The sequence below is a fragment of the Augochlora pura genome, chromosome 10 (genome assembly GCF_028453695.1).
Source record: "Augochlora pura isolate Apur16 chromosome 10, APUR_v2.2.1, whole genome shotgun sequence".
NCBI lineage: Eukaryota > Metazoa > Arthropoda > Insecta > Hymenoptera > Halictidae > Augochlora > Augochlora pura.
The window spans coordinates 11277548-11296649 of record NC_135781.1 but is presented as its reverse complement, the minus strand read 5'-3'; the positions used below and the strand labels follow the sequence as shown (position 1 = coordinate 11296649).

General features: G+C 34.0%; 3 protein-coding genes and 1 long non-coding RNA gene across 5 annotated transcripts; 1 reads left to right on the top strand and 3 right to left on the bottom strand.

The window, feature by feature from the left end:
* The first annotated feature begins 91 nt into the window (after positions 1–91).
* Positions 92–12167, top strand: Mapk-ak2 (MAP kinase-activated protein kinase 2). Of its 2 annotated transcripts, none has more exons than XM_078191551.1 (9): positions 92–470; positions 2522–2816; positions 7200–7339; positions 7423–7487; positions 7565–7672; positions 7753–7851; positions 7945–8020; positions 8096–8306; positions 8555–12167. In XM_078191551.1, the coding sequence occupies exons 2-9, from the start codon at positions 2661–2663 to the stop codon at positions 8792–8794; spliced, it is 1095 nt and encodes a 364-aa protein (XP_078047677.1). In that variant the 5' UTR covers positions 92–470; positions 2522–2660; the 3' UTR covers positions 8795–12167. The 2 variants fall into 2 exon arrangements, with proteins under 2 accessions (XP_078047677.1, XP_078047676.1); XM_078191550.1 differs by lacking the exon at positions 92–470 and adding an exon at positions 1365–1505.
* Positions 537–2533, bottom strand: LOC144475556 (uncharacterized). Its single transcript, XR_013494887.1, has 3 exons — positions 2290–2533; positions 749–1865; positions 537–651 (listed from the first exon to the last, which is right to left on the bottom strand). It is a non-coding gene; the product is annotated as an uncharacterized LOC144475556 (long non-coding RNA).
* Positions 12168–12300: 133 nt separating the features above from the next.
* Positions 12301–15271, bottom strand: Edc3 (enhancer of mRNA-decapping protein 3). The gene is made up of 6 exons (XM_078191549.1): positions 15047–15271; positions 14685–14852; positions 14327–14577; positions 14064–14212; positions 13713–13973; positions 12301–13633 (listed from the first exon to the last, which is right to left on the bottom strand). Exons 2-6 carry the CDS (start codon positions 14840–14842, stop codon positions 13040–13042), a joined length of 1413 nt encoding a protein of 470 aa, XP_078047675.1. The 5' UTR covers positions 14843–14852; positions 15047–15271; the 3' UTR covers positions 12301–13039.
* A 1334-nt stretch (positions 15272–16605) lies between these two features.
* On the bottom strand, positions 16606–18315 carry LOC144475553 (uncharacterized). The gene is made up of 4 exons (XM_078191552.1): positions 18114–18315; positions 17328–17497; positions 17115–17252; positions 16606–17040 (listed from the first exon to the last, which is right to left on the bottom strand). Exons 1-4 carry the CDS (start codon positions 18202–18204, stop codon positions 16777–16779), a joined length of 663 nt encoding a protein of 220 aa, XP_078047678.1. The 5' UTR covers positions 18205–18315; the 3' UTR covers positions 16606–16776.
* Positions 18316–19102: the final 787 nt, after the last annotated feature.

The following is a 19102-nucleotide window of genomic DNA, read 5'->3' as shown; positions in this document are numbered from 1 at the left end:
GTGCGATGAATCGGCGCGGAAAATATGGAGGGGGAAAGGAACACGGTTACGAAAGAACCCAAATGCGCACGGCATAGAGTCGTCCCTGTGCAGTGAGTCACATCCTAAGATTGCTTGTGGAGGCGCTTTACCGCCATAGCCGTTTTACCCACTAGTGTTTGTGAATTGGTTTTTCGTATGAAAGTCCGAGTCGATGAGTGGACTCGAGCCCGAGCTTCGAGGTTCAGTTGTAGTCGGTCGAATGCACGGAAAGTATGGGCATGGGAAAGATCGCGGCTAGTTAAGTCACGCCACTGTTCTGTTCCTCTCGGTGAGAAAATTCATGTCTCCCGAACAGCGCCACCAAATATTTTAGTACTTGTGTAAAACCGGCTATTCCACGGACAGGTAGACAGGTATTCCAATCTATACGGTCGTTTGGAAGTTGAGTGACACACCTCCAGGGAACCTTATCTACCATAGAAATACAAGTAAAAAAATCCTGAATCATCTCAATAAACATCTCATGAACATTAATTCTGTCACCTTCACGCACACTTACGTATTGTGAATTAGTGTTACATAGGTTGTGATAGTCGTAATCCGTAGAAGAAAAATTATTTAGTGTTCTCGTGATATTGTGAGACTCAATGTTATAACAGTGGTGTTCATCTGTAAAAATAATGCATTATTATATCGTGGCGGGAAATTGATTTTAAAGAAGCAAACGTCATCAGGTATGTTGAGCTTCCACGCAAAATCAGCTTACACATGATCATGCTAAAACTTATTATTCCATTTTTTTATTTCTGCTCTGGACAGTCTCGGTGTGTGTGTTTGGTGCACTATTTCATTTGCACAGATATCATGTGCAATCGCTATTTATAAGTAAATTCAGTCAAGCCAATCGTTTAAATCGTATACGTATATGTAGATGGCGAATTTTGCATTGCGTGTATACCTGTGCAAATACATACATTATTCGATAAATCCCTTTGTGTTTTGTTTCCCTCTTTTTCGTGTTTATGTTGTCAATTATAGCACCTATCAGTGTACAGCTTGCGTAACAGAAACGCGATTCATGTCATGGATGTATCGGGGAGACATGTGGCAGTTACGTGTGTTCATCCATAAAACTGCTTTTATTTTTTTCAAAACAATGGCTTTCTCGTGCACGCTTCTTACCGTCAAAAAACCACCCTTTCATTACAAACTATGAGTTACACTAGTTTTTTTTATCTTCAGTTTTCAGCTGGCCTTCCTCCGTGATTATCCTTCAACTATCGAGATTTTCAGTTGCGATTAGGAAAAAAAAGTTTTCTTAATTTATTCGAGGACGCGGAGCTCACAGTATACCCATAACCACCGTCACTGGCTGTTCTCTCCACGCCTCCGAGAATTCTTTGGAGCCTCGGCTTTCCCGGAAGGCGATGCTTTTTCTCCTCCCGTCAACGATCTGATTAGACACTTAAAACTTAAAAAGCTACGCAAATGCCGAAATCGGCACGCAAGTGGACGTTCTGGAGGTCTCTGTCACATTTATTTTTATTTTTCTCGCATCCATCTTCTGGTATTATAACGATAACGATAAACGCCAATTCAAGATTTATCTGGATATTTCGAGTCATATTTAACGATAAGTAGCACCGAAGCCCCTCCGTCGCGTCGTTCGTACACTTCTACCGTGACGATCATAACAGATGCATATTATTACCTTATAACGTGATGCACTACGATCGAGAATATAATTCGTGTCAGCACTTTAACAATTAGTTTGCCATATTTTCTCATTATCTTCTTTTTCCATTTTCTAATCGAACATGCCTAATGCCTTTTTAAATTATTTACGCATATCCATTATTGACTTCTATCGCTACGATTTTTAACTGAAATCGATTGCAAGCGGTTACAATCGAAAAAGATATCGACATAAAAATATAAAGATGTGTAAAATGATTTTTAAATAGCGTGTACGTTAAAATATTTGTATAATCGCTATACATTTTATGTCTTTGAGCAATTATGTACGGAACAATAAATTTACGTTCGCTTAGATTTATTTATTGTGCAATAACACTAGATTTGATAGTGCAGACAATGTTTTAAAAACAGTATCATGCCCGATGACAAATCTGTTATTAGTTGTAAGAAATATATAAATAAAAATAGTTATTGTACATGTTCTCCAACCTGACGCAGGGAACGAGATTCGCGTAAATACGTCAGGAATGTGTTCCAATAATTTCAAAGATAAAGTGAACGTCGTTCCGTACGAGCGATAATTTCGTTCGCCAATGATTTTTTTTTTACCTGTGTGTTATGTGTCACTTGTGTACCGTGTTCAGAAGTGTCGACACAGTACCATACTATCGTTCTAAGGTTCTCCTTATCTATACTCCAGTTGAGCTGTCGTACGTTTCCGAGTTTCCCATGAAGTGGCTCAGTTTGCTCGATATATTTCTCCTGTTCGTACACCAAACACCGGGTATCGACGAAACGGATCGCGCCGTGAGGATGATTAACGGTGAAATTACCATTTTAGAAAGTGCAAGAGGTCGGCAGGCGAAGAGGCCGAGGTGAATAAAAAGGGAAAGCGGAAACGGGCAGCGGAAACGGAGATCCAGCCGCCGACGAAAGAGAAGGAAATCGTCGTCCCGGTCCTGGAAATCAAACGAAAAAACATGGAACACGCGCTGACAAGATGTGACACCAGGGTACCGAAAGTCACGCCAATCACAGATGACTACGAGATCAGCAATCTCGTGCTCGGTCTTGGGATCAACGGAAAAGTCGTTCAATGTTATGACAAGAATACCAGGGAAAAGTATGCGCTCAAGGTGAGACGTGATTGAAATCGAATTCCGTTACGGAAATCGAGTGCCTTTTGTTTTTACATCCGATAACTGAGCGGAAATAAGCGGGAAAATATAACGTCAATGAGCTTGGCAGTACATCGCGATTTAAGAATGCTTGAAAGTGGAGAAAGACTATAGCTTACTTAGTATTGTTACTTTTTTTCGGCTACAAGGCAACCAATCGAGTGTGGCTTAAACAGATACTTTGTCTGTTGTCTATATGTATGTAGGGATGTGTAAACCTGGAGATTACCATTATGTTTTTTTATTATGATTTGGTACCTCGTACAACTTAATTAAAATTTTACACACGTTCGGCGAAACAGTGTTTGACTGCATGGTTACAAAGAAGCTAGCGTACATTAAACGCTTATCCGGAAATAGTCGGACATTTTTATGTTGTCGTTTGGCATTATGTATGTTTTTGATGGATAGAACGAAGAACTTTTACGAGGGTTCTTATCGAGATACTAAAAAATATATTTGTATTCTGTTATATGTAACATGACATGGTCGTTCTTGATTATTTTTGAAAGGACATTTGTAATTCCCAGGTTTTGGGGATCACTGATTACACGATCTGTCGATACCTCCTTAACACGACAAAGCACGATCATGGACTAACGATGTCCAAGCGAGACCAGACCGCGAGTCATCCTCTATTTATACTCGATGATTTTCCGTTCGGCGATTCCGACCATGCGGTGTATCGGCTAACCTAGTCTTTACCTCTTATTTTTACTGCATCTTCTTGGAAAAATTCGCGGAGTTGCAGATTTGATAGTCTTCACGAATGATATGTTGTTCTTGGCCCGACGGTTCGCGCGCAAAATTTCAAACGTTAGACGGAAGCGTTGCCAAGTCTATCCTAGCTACTCTAGAGTCAATATCAATCCACTATACAACAGAATTCCTGAAATATGAAAAATTTATATTGGATATTGTTAATTAAAAGGTTAAAAGAGATCAACTGATTACTTTTCGTCTTCAAAAAATGTAGAACAATTGACAGAATATTACAAACTATCATTTGATTGATATGCCGAGTTGTAAATATAGCTGGGTAGGTATACTGATAATTGTTACATTGTTTATATTATTTTTATCATCTTAGGTTCATAGTATTCGGTCAATGGCCACAGTACTTGATAACGAATTGTTCAAATCTATTTTTTTCGTCTGATGAATTTCGTACTTATGTCTGACGTTACTGTCAACGAAACATACGTGACCGGAAGTGTAGCTTGTTTACGTAACCTCCGAAAATACAAAATATAAATAAAATTGAAGCGTTCATGACACGCGTAAAGAAAAGATACGGTTGTGTAATCCAGTATGCAGTTGTGCACACAATATTTTGTGACGTGCCATCGTTTGCTTGGCTGAATTTTGCCAATGTAACATTCTCGACTGATATGATCGATTGCTTTGGTGCATAATCTTCAAAGCTCGTTCAATTTGTGAATCTAATAGCATTTGCTATGCTTTGTATGTTTGGAAAAGTAAATACGTACAACGTAGTGACGATGTGTGCATGTGTCCGGCAAAAATAACTGATAAAGTTCAACAGAAATATATCATTGTTTATATAGAAATGATGATCTCATATTTGCCAACGTTAATACCATTGGTATACTTGACAGTATTGATTTATTCTACTATAACGAATAGTTCGAGCTTAATATCTTCCTATTTGCATCTATAATCAGTTATCAGAACAATTAATGTGGAAACTATCGCGAACCTTATCACTCGTTTTTTACGTAACACTAGCCTATTGTTCAAATACTGTCTTGAAAATGCAGATTATTCAGATACTACTACATATACGAGTTTCAGATATTGAAATACAAATGATTTAACTACAAAGGGTTAAGTTTCGAGTGATTTTATTCATCGCCGTCACTTATTACTTCTAAGCTAATTGCACTTATATATAGAATATATATTTCATGACATCATGAATAATCACTAAAGTCTCTTATCTAAGTTAGATAACCAGTGAAATAAGATTACATAATAGAATCTCGAGAAATAAAAAGGTAACAGGTTGACTAGCGTAGTGTAGATCGCCGTAGAATACTTGGTGTAGGTATACGTAACAACGGCATTCTGCATTAAAGAAAACATTTGTTTCAAACTGTAAAATTGTTAATTAAGAATATAGGATTTACATAAATCCAACTGCGAGGGTAATCCGTTCCATCAAGTAAATCGAATTATTGGAACCAAGCCCGTGTAAGATTACGAAACGATTCGAATTCTCTTGTTCGACCGTGAAGAGATCCGACAGCGAGGGCAATAAATCTACTATATGGACAAGATAATTGGAAACTTTTCGTTCAGACCTTGCCAGGCAATGTCACTACTGGTCTACAGGCAAATTGGATCGATGCGATTGGCGTGTAACAATTTTAATGGATCTGTAGATTATTGCAACGCTTACACAGTTGATAAAATAGTACAACGGTTTCGCCGCACCGATTTAAGCAGAATGGCCCCAAGCATAGTTCAAGAGAAAGTTATCGAATCATATTTCCGTGCAGCTAACGTGGTTACAAAAAAAATCAATATCTACGGTCGTCATGTTATGATACACCTATGCAGGCTGGTTTTACCATTATCAATTCATGATTGATTACTAACAGTCTGCCAGATGAACTGATCTGTTACTCTGCACTGTTGTATGTTTCATTGTTTTTCTTGGCCGTCATGAATGTTCATCTTGCAACAAAGGTCAGAGGAATTTCGAGAAATATTACCACGCATTTATTATATTTTTCATTTGTATCTAAATCATTAAATAGATTAGGTTAAAATAAGAGGAGTAGAAAACGTAAGAAATGTTATCATCCGTCAGAGTTTTCGAGGAATTGAAGTTAAAACCGTGCTGCTGGAAATGGGAAATTCAAGCTGGAATCTTCCACTGAAAACGAGAGAGGTGGCAAACTTATTCACAGCTGTGACGAGGAAAGGAAATACTAAATAATTCAATATGCATTTTCGCACGCATTTGCGTCACATTCGGATCAGCCGTGACGCGCACGTTTAATTTTCCCCATTGAATTCGATGGCATAAAACAGGGAATGTTATTTAATTGTGGATCCTATCAACCGTAATTTCTCATGCACATTTATCCGCTTGCCTAGTAGTTCGTATATGTCAATCGGCGAAACACTAATCTCATTATCACGGAATAATGCTAGACGAGTGCTCAGAGCGCATGACTAATGTATTTTCATTTCAGAGCGAAGGTAGTAGACCATTGTTGAAAATTACAAACATTCAAGCCTATTAACGATTAAGGAATTATTCAATGGTTTAAAAAGCAATCGTTTAGGCGAGTTTCTCGTGATTTGTGTTCGATGCGAAATTAATAATTACGTAAAATCAAATTCATTATTTCAATCAGTTATTTAAATATCATGTATTTAAATGTCACCATTGCTAATTGTACTCCGTGAAACGAATATGAATCAGAATTGGTTTCCACTTTCTTTTCAGTCGGTTTCCCGGGCCGTTAATTGTATTTGAATATTTTTAGAGTGTGCGATATACCCGGTGTTCTAAAAATATATCACTTAACGCGAGGCACATTTTTCTTTTCTTCTCGACAGTAGCGTATCATCGCTGTAAGATCTTTTTGCTTACAGCTGCTGCCAACGATAATGAAAAGTAACAAATGTATCGCGCTACTTTCCCAATCCGGGAGTTATGAGACATTCATTGCATGCCAATAATAGTTTTGGAACGTTAGATAATGTCTGTACGCTTTGCCAATTCTTTATGTTCAATGTACGTACAACTTTCCTATATCGTTGTCATAGTGAAACGAATATCTTTTGTTGCTAGACAAGTTTTTGGCTGAACTCACAAGTATTCAGCTAATTTCAGCATTAAATCAATTTGATGCGAAATTCTGTGATAATGATATACGTGTATCCCTAATTAATTCAATATCGTAAATGGATCGAACACATCGATCGTATATCCTATTATATCATGTAGCTGGGCGATATGTAGTGCAATAAGATTCTTCGATTTAATGCCATCGATGCGTCAGCTGTTTTTTTTGTGTCATTCGCCAACAATTTTACAAGCGATGTAGAAATTGACTTGCGCAATTTGAGCAGTTTTACTTAAAAGATTGGTATCGCTTTTGCGTGTATTTTTTTTACGACAAATCTATAAGTTATACAATGCCATAATATTTGCAAGTCATATCTCTCATGTTTATTCTATATAACATCATGTTTTCAAGGATTGCGTTTTTGCGATTTGATTTAGTTCTATAGATGTAAATGTATGAGAATAGGAGTAATTGATGCAAGTTTATATTTTTCTAAACATATTTTTGTTTCCAGGTGTTGTATGATTGTGTAAAAGCGAGAAGAGAAGTTGAACTACATTGGAGGGCATCCAATTGTAGACACATAGTACAAGTGAAAGATGTATACGAAAACACATACAGTGAAAATAAATGTTTATTAGTTGTTATGGAATGGTAAGGTTCTAAGCATATAAGTACATATATTTTGAGATTCTATTATGATATTAGTACTGATTAACACCGAATAAAATCTGCAGCATGGAAGGAGGAGAGCTGTTCGAGAGGATACAAGACAGACAAGATGGTGCTTTTACAGAAAGGGGTAAGAAACTTTAATTTACATAGAATATTTTAACAATTGTAAACCTTTTGAAATTATTTTGTATAATTTATCTGCAGAAGCTGCACAAATAATGTATGAAATTTGTGTTGCTGTAAAGCACCTGCATGACATGAACATTGCACATAGAGATCTTAAACCAGAAAATCTTCTTTATTCTAGGCCAGGTATGTTTTATTGTATGTTAAGGAATATTGTGTCGATATTGTTATAAATCTATTCACACAAGATGTACGTCGTTTTTTAGATAGCACTGGAACTTTGAAACTCACAGATTTTGGGTTTGCAAAGGAAACACATTCAAAAGATACATTACAAACTCCTTGTTACACACCATATTATGTAGGTAAGTAATAATATTAATTCTATGTTCATTATTCTTGAGTGTAGTTAGCATTAACCTTGAAGGTCACTAAAACATGACTTTTTCGTTCTTAAGCTCCTGAGGTTTTGGGTCCAGAGAAGTATGATAAAAGCTGTGATATTTGGTCACTTGGAGTAATTATGTACATACTGTAAGTATCTGTATTTGTGAACAGTTACAAGTCTATTGAAGATAATGTATAATAAATCATTGTTTACTGTTTTAGACTGTGTGGTTTCCCACCTTTTTATAGTAATCATGGCCTAGCAATTTCGCCAGGAATGAAAAAGAGAATTCGATTAGGTCAATATGACTTCCCAGCTCCTGAATGGTCTCACGTGAGCACGGAAGCGCAAGATCTTATCAAGGGAATGTTGTGCACAGATCCTGCGAGAAGACTCCAGATCGATGAAGTTATGCGAAACAAATGGATCTCTGTAAGTACTTTATTCTGTGTGATGTACAAGCTGTCTCACATATTGAATGAACTGCTTCATCGGTGGATTTCTGTATATGAAAATAAAAATAGAAGTGATTTAACTAATTCTACCGTTTTTACGTGCAGAATCTAATCCGAAGTTATCAGACATTTTGTATACAGATGGCTGTAATAATGTTAATTTTCCGTAACTATTGAGCCAGACAAATCGAATACACTTAACATAATAATGTGTTTCTTTCATAGAAACACACAGAGGTGCCAGCCACTCCTTTACACACTGGGCGAGTGCTCAGAGAAGGTGAAGAACTTTGGCCAGAAGTTCAAGAGGAAATGACACGGTCTTTAGCGACAATGCGCGTGGACTATGACACAGCTAATTTGAAACAATTAGATCACACGAACAACGCATTATTAAATAAACGCAGGAGGGCGAAGCAATCTAATGCCGTACCGCAGCCTGCTAATCCTACACCTGCTTCCTAGGGGAACGCTAGGCAACACTGGCGTATTTTTTTACGTAGATGTTTAAGGCATAGTCTAATTACAGTGAGAATTGTTTTTTGACAATTATGTTGCACGAAAGATAAAAGACTACAGAACAGGACTTTATTCAAAGAAAAGATATATACGTATCGGAGTTCACACTGGTAAAATTATATTTGAACTTCAAATTGTAGGAAAGGAAACTTGAAGACGGTGGTTTTATAATTCATTCATTTCTGTTGCTGTAGGCTAATTATTAAGTTGACTTGAAAATTATTTTTATCATAGAGACGGTGCTCACAGATAATCGGCGGAGAGGCAGAGTATGTAATCACTATTTAAACTTACAGCAAAGATCTTACAGATTTAATACATTTTAGAAAGCAAGGACGATAGTTACTTGAAAGTAAACACGATTTTTAATTTTAAAATTGCTATTATCATCATAATGGATGAAGGAAATAGTAATAGATGCATATGTATATGTAGAGAGTACTTCACAACGTTTTAGTTATGGTGCATTTTTTTACGTTTTCAGTAAAAATACCAGTTAATGGAATTGAACAACTAGTAGCAAGTTAATTAATATAACATGATGATCAAGTAAAATATCTAACTAAATCCATGCCTACAGGAAGTATGCAGGCAATAAAAGATAATGTCCTTAATTGAAGGAATAATGTTGCGCACTGACATAACAGTTTGAAGTTTTGTGGCCTACACAAATTAGACTTTATAATGAAAATTTATTATCTAAAATTACTGAACACCTAATTTAGCAACTATAATAAATTCATTAGTACGTCTTTACTTAAAACCTTTTTTTTAACAATATGTCTACCTAGTATTTTTAAATTATTATATCGGTTCTATTTATCGTAATAGTATCGCAATCGAATCACAAAAGCACAGATTAATTGCAAAATAATACGAAAAATATCGTTTTAAGTGACGTTTTGACTGAGGCTGAATATTCATTTCAAATATACTTAAAATTTTGAAACCATTGTGCTTACAAATACATATTGCTCTAATTAATTTCAGAATATGAAAAGAACGCGGTATGGCAATAAGCAACTTTATAGAAAAAGGGTAACTTATAATAGATATAATTAAATTTAAAAATAGAGATGTAAAATTTATTAAACAAATGTATTAATTCTATTTTTTTAGATATATAATTAAATATAGATGAAATTAATTTAGATTGGTAAAATTAATACGAGGCCTTAATCAATATAAGGTCTATTTTTAGATTGATCTAATTTCATCTATAGCAATTAAGCACTTTTAATATGTGCAAATTTAACTTCAGTCAAGGGGTGATCAAATCTCATGAACATGTTAGATTGTTTTCAGATACGACTGATAATAAAAATTGTAAATATTGTATGATTTTATCATTTCAATAGGGGTAAACTTATTAGAATTAGTAAGGTTAGTAATATTACTAGCAGTCCTATAAATTAGATTTCTACAATTCAAACTGAATTTGGTGACTGATAAACAGCAAAGGAATAAATCCGACTGATTCTACAATTGTTTCCACAGCTTAATGTTAATTATAATCTTTTTGCAGCTACGAATTTCTATAATATTTTAATTGTAACGATATCATGGTTCTTGCAAATGTAGTACAATAATGTAAATGTGGAAACAATTTTTGGCAAGCTAGGTATGATGTAATGATCATTCAGCTCTCATACTTGAAAACATCAAGGTAACTAGTAACTATTAAATATAAGTAATAATTATAACAAAAGGAAGAAACTATAAAGCACATTTCCACATAAAAAAATATACAGAATGTGTATAAAAATTATTGTAACTCCGGGAAAAGAAGTGTTCTTGAGGGCATTTCGAATAACACTTTCCTTTTCGAAATCTAATCCGCGGCTTTGTTAACGAGTTTATATTAACGAAAAAAGGAGCGAATGAGAGGCAAGCGTGCATGAGTTTAACCTGCTGCTACGCGCGCGAGCTGAAGCCTACCTCAGCCCGGGGCGCGACGAAAGGAGAGGGCTGCGCTCAGGCTTTGAGTCGCGTTCGATGTAACGAACAAGGATTTTATGAATTTTCTATTAATTTCAAAAATCTCACAAATATTATTAATAAAAAAACTCACCCATTCAGTTGTAAATGTGGAGTAAAAGAGCATAGGTTACACTAACGTTCATTTTCACTGCACTTTGATTAAATACTGATAATTAATAATTCAGTAATAATTATGGATGAAAATAATTATTCCTGGTTTAATACGTATGGTCTGTGGACTCGTAGAAGGAATTGCAGGATACTGCACGATGGCCAACAATACTTCGGTTTCTTAGATGCGAAGTTTAACTATTTTTCATCGATTGAACATCTTGTTCGAACGCGGCTCAAAGCCTGAGCACAGCCCTCTCCTTCCGTCGTGCCCCGGAGTGAAGTAGGCTTCACCTTGCTGGCTCGCGCGCGTAGCAACAGGTTGAATTATCGCAGCGCTAGCCTCTCATTCGATACTGTTTTTCATTAATAACACTTTAACAAAGCCGCGGATTGCATTTTCGCAAAGGAAAAAGTTATTGGAAATGTCCTTAAAAACCTCTCATTTCCGGAATTACAATAATTTTGAACACCCTGTACCTATATACATATAGGTTTCTCGTATAGTATAAAAGTCGTTACATTGTCTTGATTCTATTAAGATTGTTGTCACTAAACTGATGATATTGTGATAGACAAATTTTCAGACGTTAAACTAATTGTACAATAGATAAAAATTAAATTTAAATTCAATTCGAGCTGAACTAGAGACTGCTAAAATATTTTTATACACGACTTTAGGTTTGTTGATATGCATTGCATTTATAAAACTTGACAATAAATATACAATGTAAAGTTAATTAAAAAAAAAATCAACTTATTAGTTTAATGCAACTTTGTAATATTATTCTAATAAAACGGTATTATTTCAGCGTTAAAAATTATAACGGAAATTCTATAAGTTATGGTTACGTGAAAAGAAAACAAATATAGCATCACTGGTACTACAAAATTTTAGTTACACTTTTTCCGTATATTTTCCTGTTACAATAGTATCATAAAAATTTAAATAATTATCATTTAAATTGATCTATCACGCTTCTTTGTGTATGTAATTAAAATATAGCTATCTTTGTGTAAACACGATCCATTTGCTAGTTGAGTAGATCCATTTGATCAAAGTTGTTCGATTTTTATGAACGTTTGAAAAATTGCATTACCATGTGTAAAAACTATCGTTATTACGTGTCAAAAATACTTTCTCAAAAATATAAACATGTATTTACATATAAATTATAAATAACTTAAGCTAATTATAGTTAAAATAAATGCTGTACAAATGTTTTTTATAACCATCTGTTTTAGTTTCATTATTATAGTTGAAACAACATTTCATTAAATTGTAATACACAGTCGGGCACAAAATATAATAAAATATATAACCACGTTTACGGTACGTTCTGGTAGAAGTAAAACAATTTTCTAAATGTAAATTACAGTGACAAGTAAGGTGTTAAAACACAATAATCAACCATGTTTTATTTTGTGCCCTGAACGATTCAGTGTTTTGTCTTGTATCACGTGCCTTCTAATGGTTACTGAAAAAGTTAACGGTGAATTTAAATGCTAGTTCACTTTTATAAGATAAATCATTTAAAACAAAGTTTATGACAAATTTTTTGTATGTCAGTATATCACATGATAAAATCTGAAAATATAACAGACTTCTTTAAGATAGGTTCTTAAAATTTAAAATAACGCCAGATTTATTTTTGTTGCAACTGAGTGATGCCATTTATCTAGTTACATTTAGCAAAAAAATATTATAAACGTGTTGTAATGGCAAACAATACTTACACTTATTGAGATGGACCAAACATGTATAATATCAAATCATCACAATTTATGTTTAGGACCCGCTAAATTTATTGCGTCTACTGTACTTGTAGTTATTATTTGTATGTTTTCTGTTTGCCTGTTTAATTTCTTGTACACTTATGCTATTAAAAATATGACTTTACACATGATATAAGTTATAACGGTCTATACACAAATTATATTTCAACATTATAACATTAAATGCGACATCATCATTTTTGTTATATAAATAAATTTGGACGCATGCTAAAGTGAACATTGTATTATAGTCGCAAGATATAAAATTAAAGTTACAGTAAATTAAAATATTTTATTAGAAGTATCGTCCTTTATATAAATTTACTAAGAATTATTAGAATGCAAAGGAATGACAAATTTAGGTCCAAAAGGCGACATGTATGATATATCGACATCCGCGTATACTTTGTTTGGAAGTGCAAGATTACATAAGTATAATCTGCCATTATCAACACTATGGGACAATGGTAATCCACCAAGCAAACTAAATTTACTAATAATTCCCGGTGTGCCAGTAGCTGGCGGTTCAATGGCTAAAATAGGTGCTCTATTGCTGTTTGCCCATCTGGCTATAGGTGTAATCATTCTTGGAGAATTTTCATCACAAAGAGACACTAGTATTAAGTCTACTACCGATGGTAAGTTCTTAACTTTAGTTTCTACCTTATTTCCAGTCAATTTGTATAAAGATAATTCTTGCAAAAGGGAGAAATCTTCAGAATTTTCTACGAATACTATTGTTTTAACGCCATGACTAGACAATTGTCTAGCGCAATTTACACCAACAGCACCAGAACGATGAGGTCCGCATAGAGCAACGACTGTTGGCCATTGATGTGCGTTGTTTGGGTTAAGTCGATGACTTCCTCCTAGTAACTGCAATATAATTTCTGCGCCAGCGCGACCGAAAAGCTCCACCTAATCAAAATAAACAAAAACAAATTTATTTAAATTATTATTTATCCTTTTATCTTCTAATACATTCTTCAACACATACCCTACGTTCCCAACTGATTCCAAAACGATCTGCTGCTCCCATTAATTGACGATGAAGACTAAGTGTTATACTGGGAATAATCAAGCCATTATCTGTTACGTATTCTTTACCACTAGGACTGGGCACTATAATTTGTCTGAAAACGGTCGGTTTAGAAACAATAACATTTTCGTCATGTCTGTATCTTCCAGTGGTACTCTTGTTATTTTCAGATTGCCTGACAAGATCAGGCTTCAAAGAATTTATTTCTTGCCATACAGCCTGTACAGAAAATGTAGAACTTTTAACATTGTTCTAACAAAACTGTTATCATATATCATTCTTATAAATTTCGTATATTTGTAAACAAACCTCTTTATTAAATAATGCTAAATTCTTCTCAAAATCAAAGTCTTGATTCAGTGATTGATCTATTGGTGTACCAAACGTGTGTTCATCTCGTTCTAAGGCTCTTTGTTTGTGATTCAGTTTTTTTTGTATTGGTTTACTAGCAGATTCAGCTAAAAATATATTTTATATGTATCATATAAATAAAGTGTTTCTCCTTAAATTATAAAAGATCTCTATTATTTGCCAGTAATTTTGTGCTTATTATTGTCATTTACCCTATTTACCTAATGAAACTTTTCCATTCGTAGCTTGTTCCGTGGTGCAATGGACATTTGCATCAGGTTTTTTAAAATTGGATTGTGTTTGGGATGATGTTGACTCAGTACATGATGGTCCACTTTCTGGAAATGATCTGCCAGCTCTTTTAGCGATAGGTCTCTTCACTGTTACTTTATTTTGCGATTGATTATTATCATTTGAATTGGATCCTGTATCGTTGATTGATATAATTTCTACATTTATAATATCTTTTGTACTAAAAATATAAAATGATAAGTATGTTTATTCTCTAAACGATTTAAATTGTAAATGTGTTCATTCTGAATACTGTTTGCATTTATAATGAAAATATGAAGATGTTACCTTAAAACAACTACAGATGATGAATGAGGCACTCCGTTACAAAAAGCTTTTGATAACGTAACATAATCTTTATTTAAATCAACTATTCGTCCCTGGTATATTCCAATCTCCTCAATACATTTCACAGAGACTGTGCAACCCACAAATTCTTCTGACATCTTGATTACCCTGTTTTTAAATGTAAAATTCATCAATAAAAAGAGTTAGTTTATTCTCAGCATTTATTTATAATAAAATTGTTAATACGTGTAGAAACCAGTTATAAATACGGCTCGTATAATATGATTACCAAATGTGCCGAAAATTATAAATTATTCGCTATAGAAAATCGGTGCTTATTAGAAAATGGAAAACATACGTACCTAACGCAAGTAATACGTAAACACAACGAACTTTTAAAAACGATTGTTCCTTTTAACGGTATTACGATGAATTTAAAATGCCGTAATTATTTTAAAGATACGATGCAAAACATAAGTATAACATTACATTCATCAATGTGTAATATGTACGAGCATAAAATTTTCATGCATTTTCATCCCTACTCTAACCGCGGACGGTTTATAAAGGACTACATAGGACATGGGACTACAAACACAACATGCAACGGAAAACTGATATAACTTCATACCATTGGCGTATTCATACAATCGATTCATATCTAACAAAAAATATTAAAACTTTTTAAGGCTTCTAGCAAATCCTTAAAATATTCTCAAAAATGATATCCGGTATTAAATAAATACTTAACTTGCATCCAAATTTAAATTTTTAATTCCTTCGTAGATTTCTACTTCAATAACATACCTTAACTAAAAAGACTTAATTTGTTGAGAAAACCAATTGTGATACAGTTAAAGTGTTAATACCATACATATATGTATATATACATATATAGCTAATATTTCTCTATAAAACATGTTTCATTGAGAACATAAAATTAATTTATTAAATAATAACGGATTTTCTTACACTAAACTAGTTATATAAGAAATTCTAAAATTTTTTGGTAGAATTAGTTACTTATAGTATTGCCAATCGATGCCTATTTGTTCATACACTTTCTCCTTTTATTATTTATACGTAGGGTTTTTTCAGGAATGTTAAGTAGTTAATTAAGGATAACATGTACCATAATGGTTTCTACTTCTGTAAACCTCCAGGTCGGAGCTCGTTCCGTTAGCGAGGGTAACTATAGAAATTTTCTTTACTCCAATTGGTTGGCCATTTACTGGTGAGACAGTGCTACCGTCACAGTCAAAGAAAAAGAGGGAAAATAGCGAGTAAGCAAGAGAACGTAAAATCAGCACAATTTCATGTCGAACAAGTTACACCAACAAACGTAAATTGCCAACAAATCAGAGCAAAGAAAATAGGTACACTCGCTAACGGAACGAGCTGCGGCTTGGAGCTGTGCAAAAGTAGGACCCATTACTGTAGTTAGTTTCTGAAAAACGTTGGAGTTTCGTTTCTGTAAAAATTTTCTATGTTACTGCTAAATCCCCACTATGTTTACTACTGATGAAGGGAGTTGTGTAAGTGACCTTACTCTGAAAGAAAAACGAGTTAACGGCAAATTAATCTTGTAATTATTTGAGTTCTTCAAGGTTTTCGATTATTTGTTCAATTTTATTTTAGGACATAAGAACTTATGTATACATGTTCAATTTATTTTTAAGTCATTTCTAATTTGCAGTTTGTTATGTAAACACATTTTAGATAATCAAAGATTATTAATAACTGTAGGCTCAAAAATTATTGTACGGAAATTTCTCATGATTTCATGTTGAGCATAGCATAAGAAACACGGAATAATGCGCTTGATATAATTTCAGCCTTCAGTGTGAAATTAATCTGTTCAAATAATTATTGAAATGTGCATTCTCTGTTTCATAAATTTTATAATTTATAAATAATCGTATACGTATCATAAAAAGATTTTATTTGTATGTTGTACAAATTATAATTAATTAAAAATACAATATATATGAGTATCAATTTACATTCACAGAATGTCGTACTAAATATGTACATTTACTGTCCAAAGTATTTTTTTGAACATAGAATATTCTTTGCCTTAGCTTATCTTGTTTCACAAGTTATTTAAGTCTATCTCTTCGCAGTGAAGATTTTCTATCGTATTATATTTTAATTTTTCTGAAATTGATATTGCACCATATAGATCTGTGTAAAATTCTTTGTAATCGTCCACCAATTGATAAGCTTCATTGCTTATATCCGGACATGTAAGTCCAGTTTCAACAATCTTACAAATTTCATTCACATTGTTTTCAGATATTTGATATTTTTCCACAATTTGTAATTCTTCCTTTAGTGCAGAGTTTAAAATGGTGGCCTGAAACGTTTATATAAAATTATATTTACCAGATATGATATTTTTAATAGATTTGAATGGTTGTAAATACATACTCTTTTTGCTTTTTGTTGCAAATGTTCCAATTTATCCTTTATACTATTAAATTCTGTATCTGTGTATTGCCTCCTTTGACACTTGTCTTCATCCAGCAAAATATTATTTGGTACAGCAACGGATTTGTTTATAATATCCTAAACATGAGGAATAAAGAATGAATAGAATAAGGGAAGGCTATATCAGTTTTCTTGTTAGACTAAAACAATTACCTCAACACTTTTCAAATGTAACAAAGCTCCTTTACAGTAGGCTCTCTGTAATTTCTTCTTTATCTTTTTAAGTAGCTCTATATTGTCTGAATCTAGCTTATACTTTTTCTCAATAGTAACACAGAGTTTTTCAGCAGTGTTACAAATCCTTTTAACGATAAGGTCTTGTACTGCAAGAATACAATAGAGAATACATTTACAATCTACAAACTATGCAAAAGAAAACAAAACTACAACAATACAAAATTCATGAACAGCTTTATTTAAATAATTCAGCAGTTATACAAAAATTTGAACAAAGAAGCGGTTCATACAACAAAAACGGCTCGGTAGATTCGTCACTACATTTGCTCGTGTTAAAATGTTTTAGCACTCCCCATTATATGGAGAAATCGAATACAAGAGGAAACAAAAACAAGATACAAACGAAACTCACTCGACGTGTATACATTTCGATACAAGGTCAACTTTTATTTGCTTCAATTTGAAGCGTAAGAGAGAAGAGAAAAAGAAAAGGGGAGAGAGAGGGAGAGCGAGAGAGACAGAGAACGAGTGAGCGAGAAAGAAAGATAGAGAAGAAGCGTTTGCCTTTGTGATTAACTTGGTCCGCGATGGGCCGGTGAAAGTATTCCAAGCAATGGACGAGTGTGACTCTAGTCATGATCGAATCCACATGAAACTGGAGTGCACCCGTCCAACGACCGGAATATAATGTTCTGTGCGATCGAAATGCTGTATAATCTGAAAAGCATTCGGACAAGAAATCAAAACCGGCGGCGGCCTTACTGGTAGCGTACACGGATCTTGAATGAAAGCCAAACAGCTGCATTTCGTATTCTTCCCGTTTGCGTTTTCGCGACTCCGTGGACGACATCATCGTAAACCGGGTCCGAATACACGCGAACTGTACAGTAATTTCGAGCAAGCACTGGATTAATTTTTATACTTCATCGAAGCAACCTCGTTCCCTCCGATGATCACACCTTGACGTCCGTTGACAAATGAACATGGCGTCTATCTGCTTGCGTACGACAGCGTCCTTTGTCCCTTCGTGTTCGCTAACGCATCCGGATTTCTTCGCGGGATTGGTTGTCGTTTCAAAACCGACCAATCACATGACGGCATTTGCCACGGAAAGTTCGTTATTCGAGCTACACCGGAAAATACTTAGGCCTCTTCTTATTTATATTCTTCTGTGCGCATTCATGCAGCAACAGTTGTCGCAACAATATTTATTTATCCCGAGCTGGAAAGTTTCTTTTTCCGTGCACTTGATCTTTCGTATTTCGCGTAATTAGATAAAGTTGCCTCCAAAGGGTTTCATGATTATACCGAGAGATGGCGGGGCAGTCGCTATTTTGTGGAGGAATTAAACTAAAGTATACTTTTAATTTCCATAATAAGAAGAACATTCAAATAATATTTTTAAATTCTTTGTAAACGTCGGTTATCGTTTTTATACCACAATTGATGATTTTTCAAAAAAAGAGCCTCTTAAGGGTATCGAAACACTATCACCGCATAGTGGTAAAAAGGTGAACTAAATCACTCTTATATGCAGAATATAGGGTAGTCGAAAATAACTAATTGTGGTAAAATTAAGTAAAAAAACCCATCGAAATGCACATCATTGTTCAGGAAAGTTTATTGCATGAATATGATATATAAATATATATATGACGACTCTATAAATCATAATTAATTGCTCTTTAAAGTTTTATTAACTATTATGTTAATTAATTATGTTTTGCAGTGTTGTCATTTGCTTTCTTCAA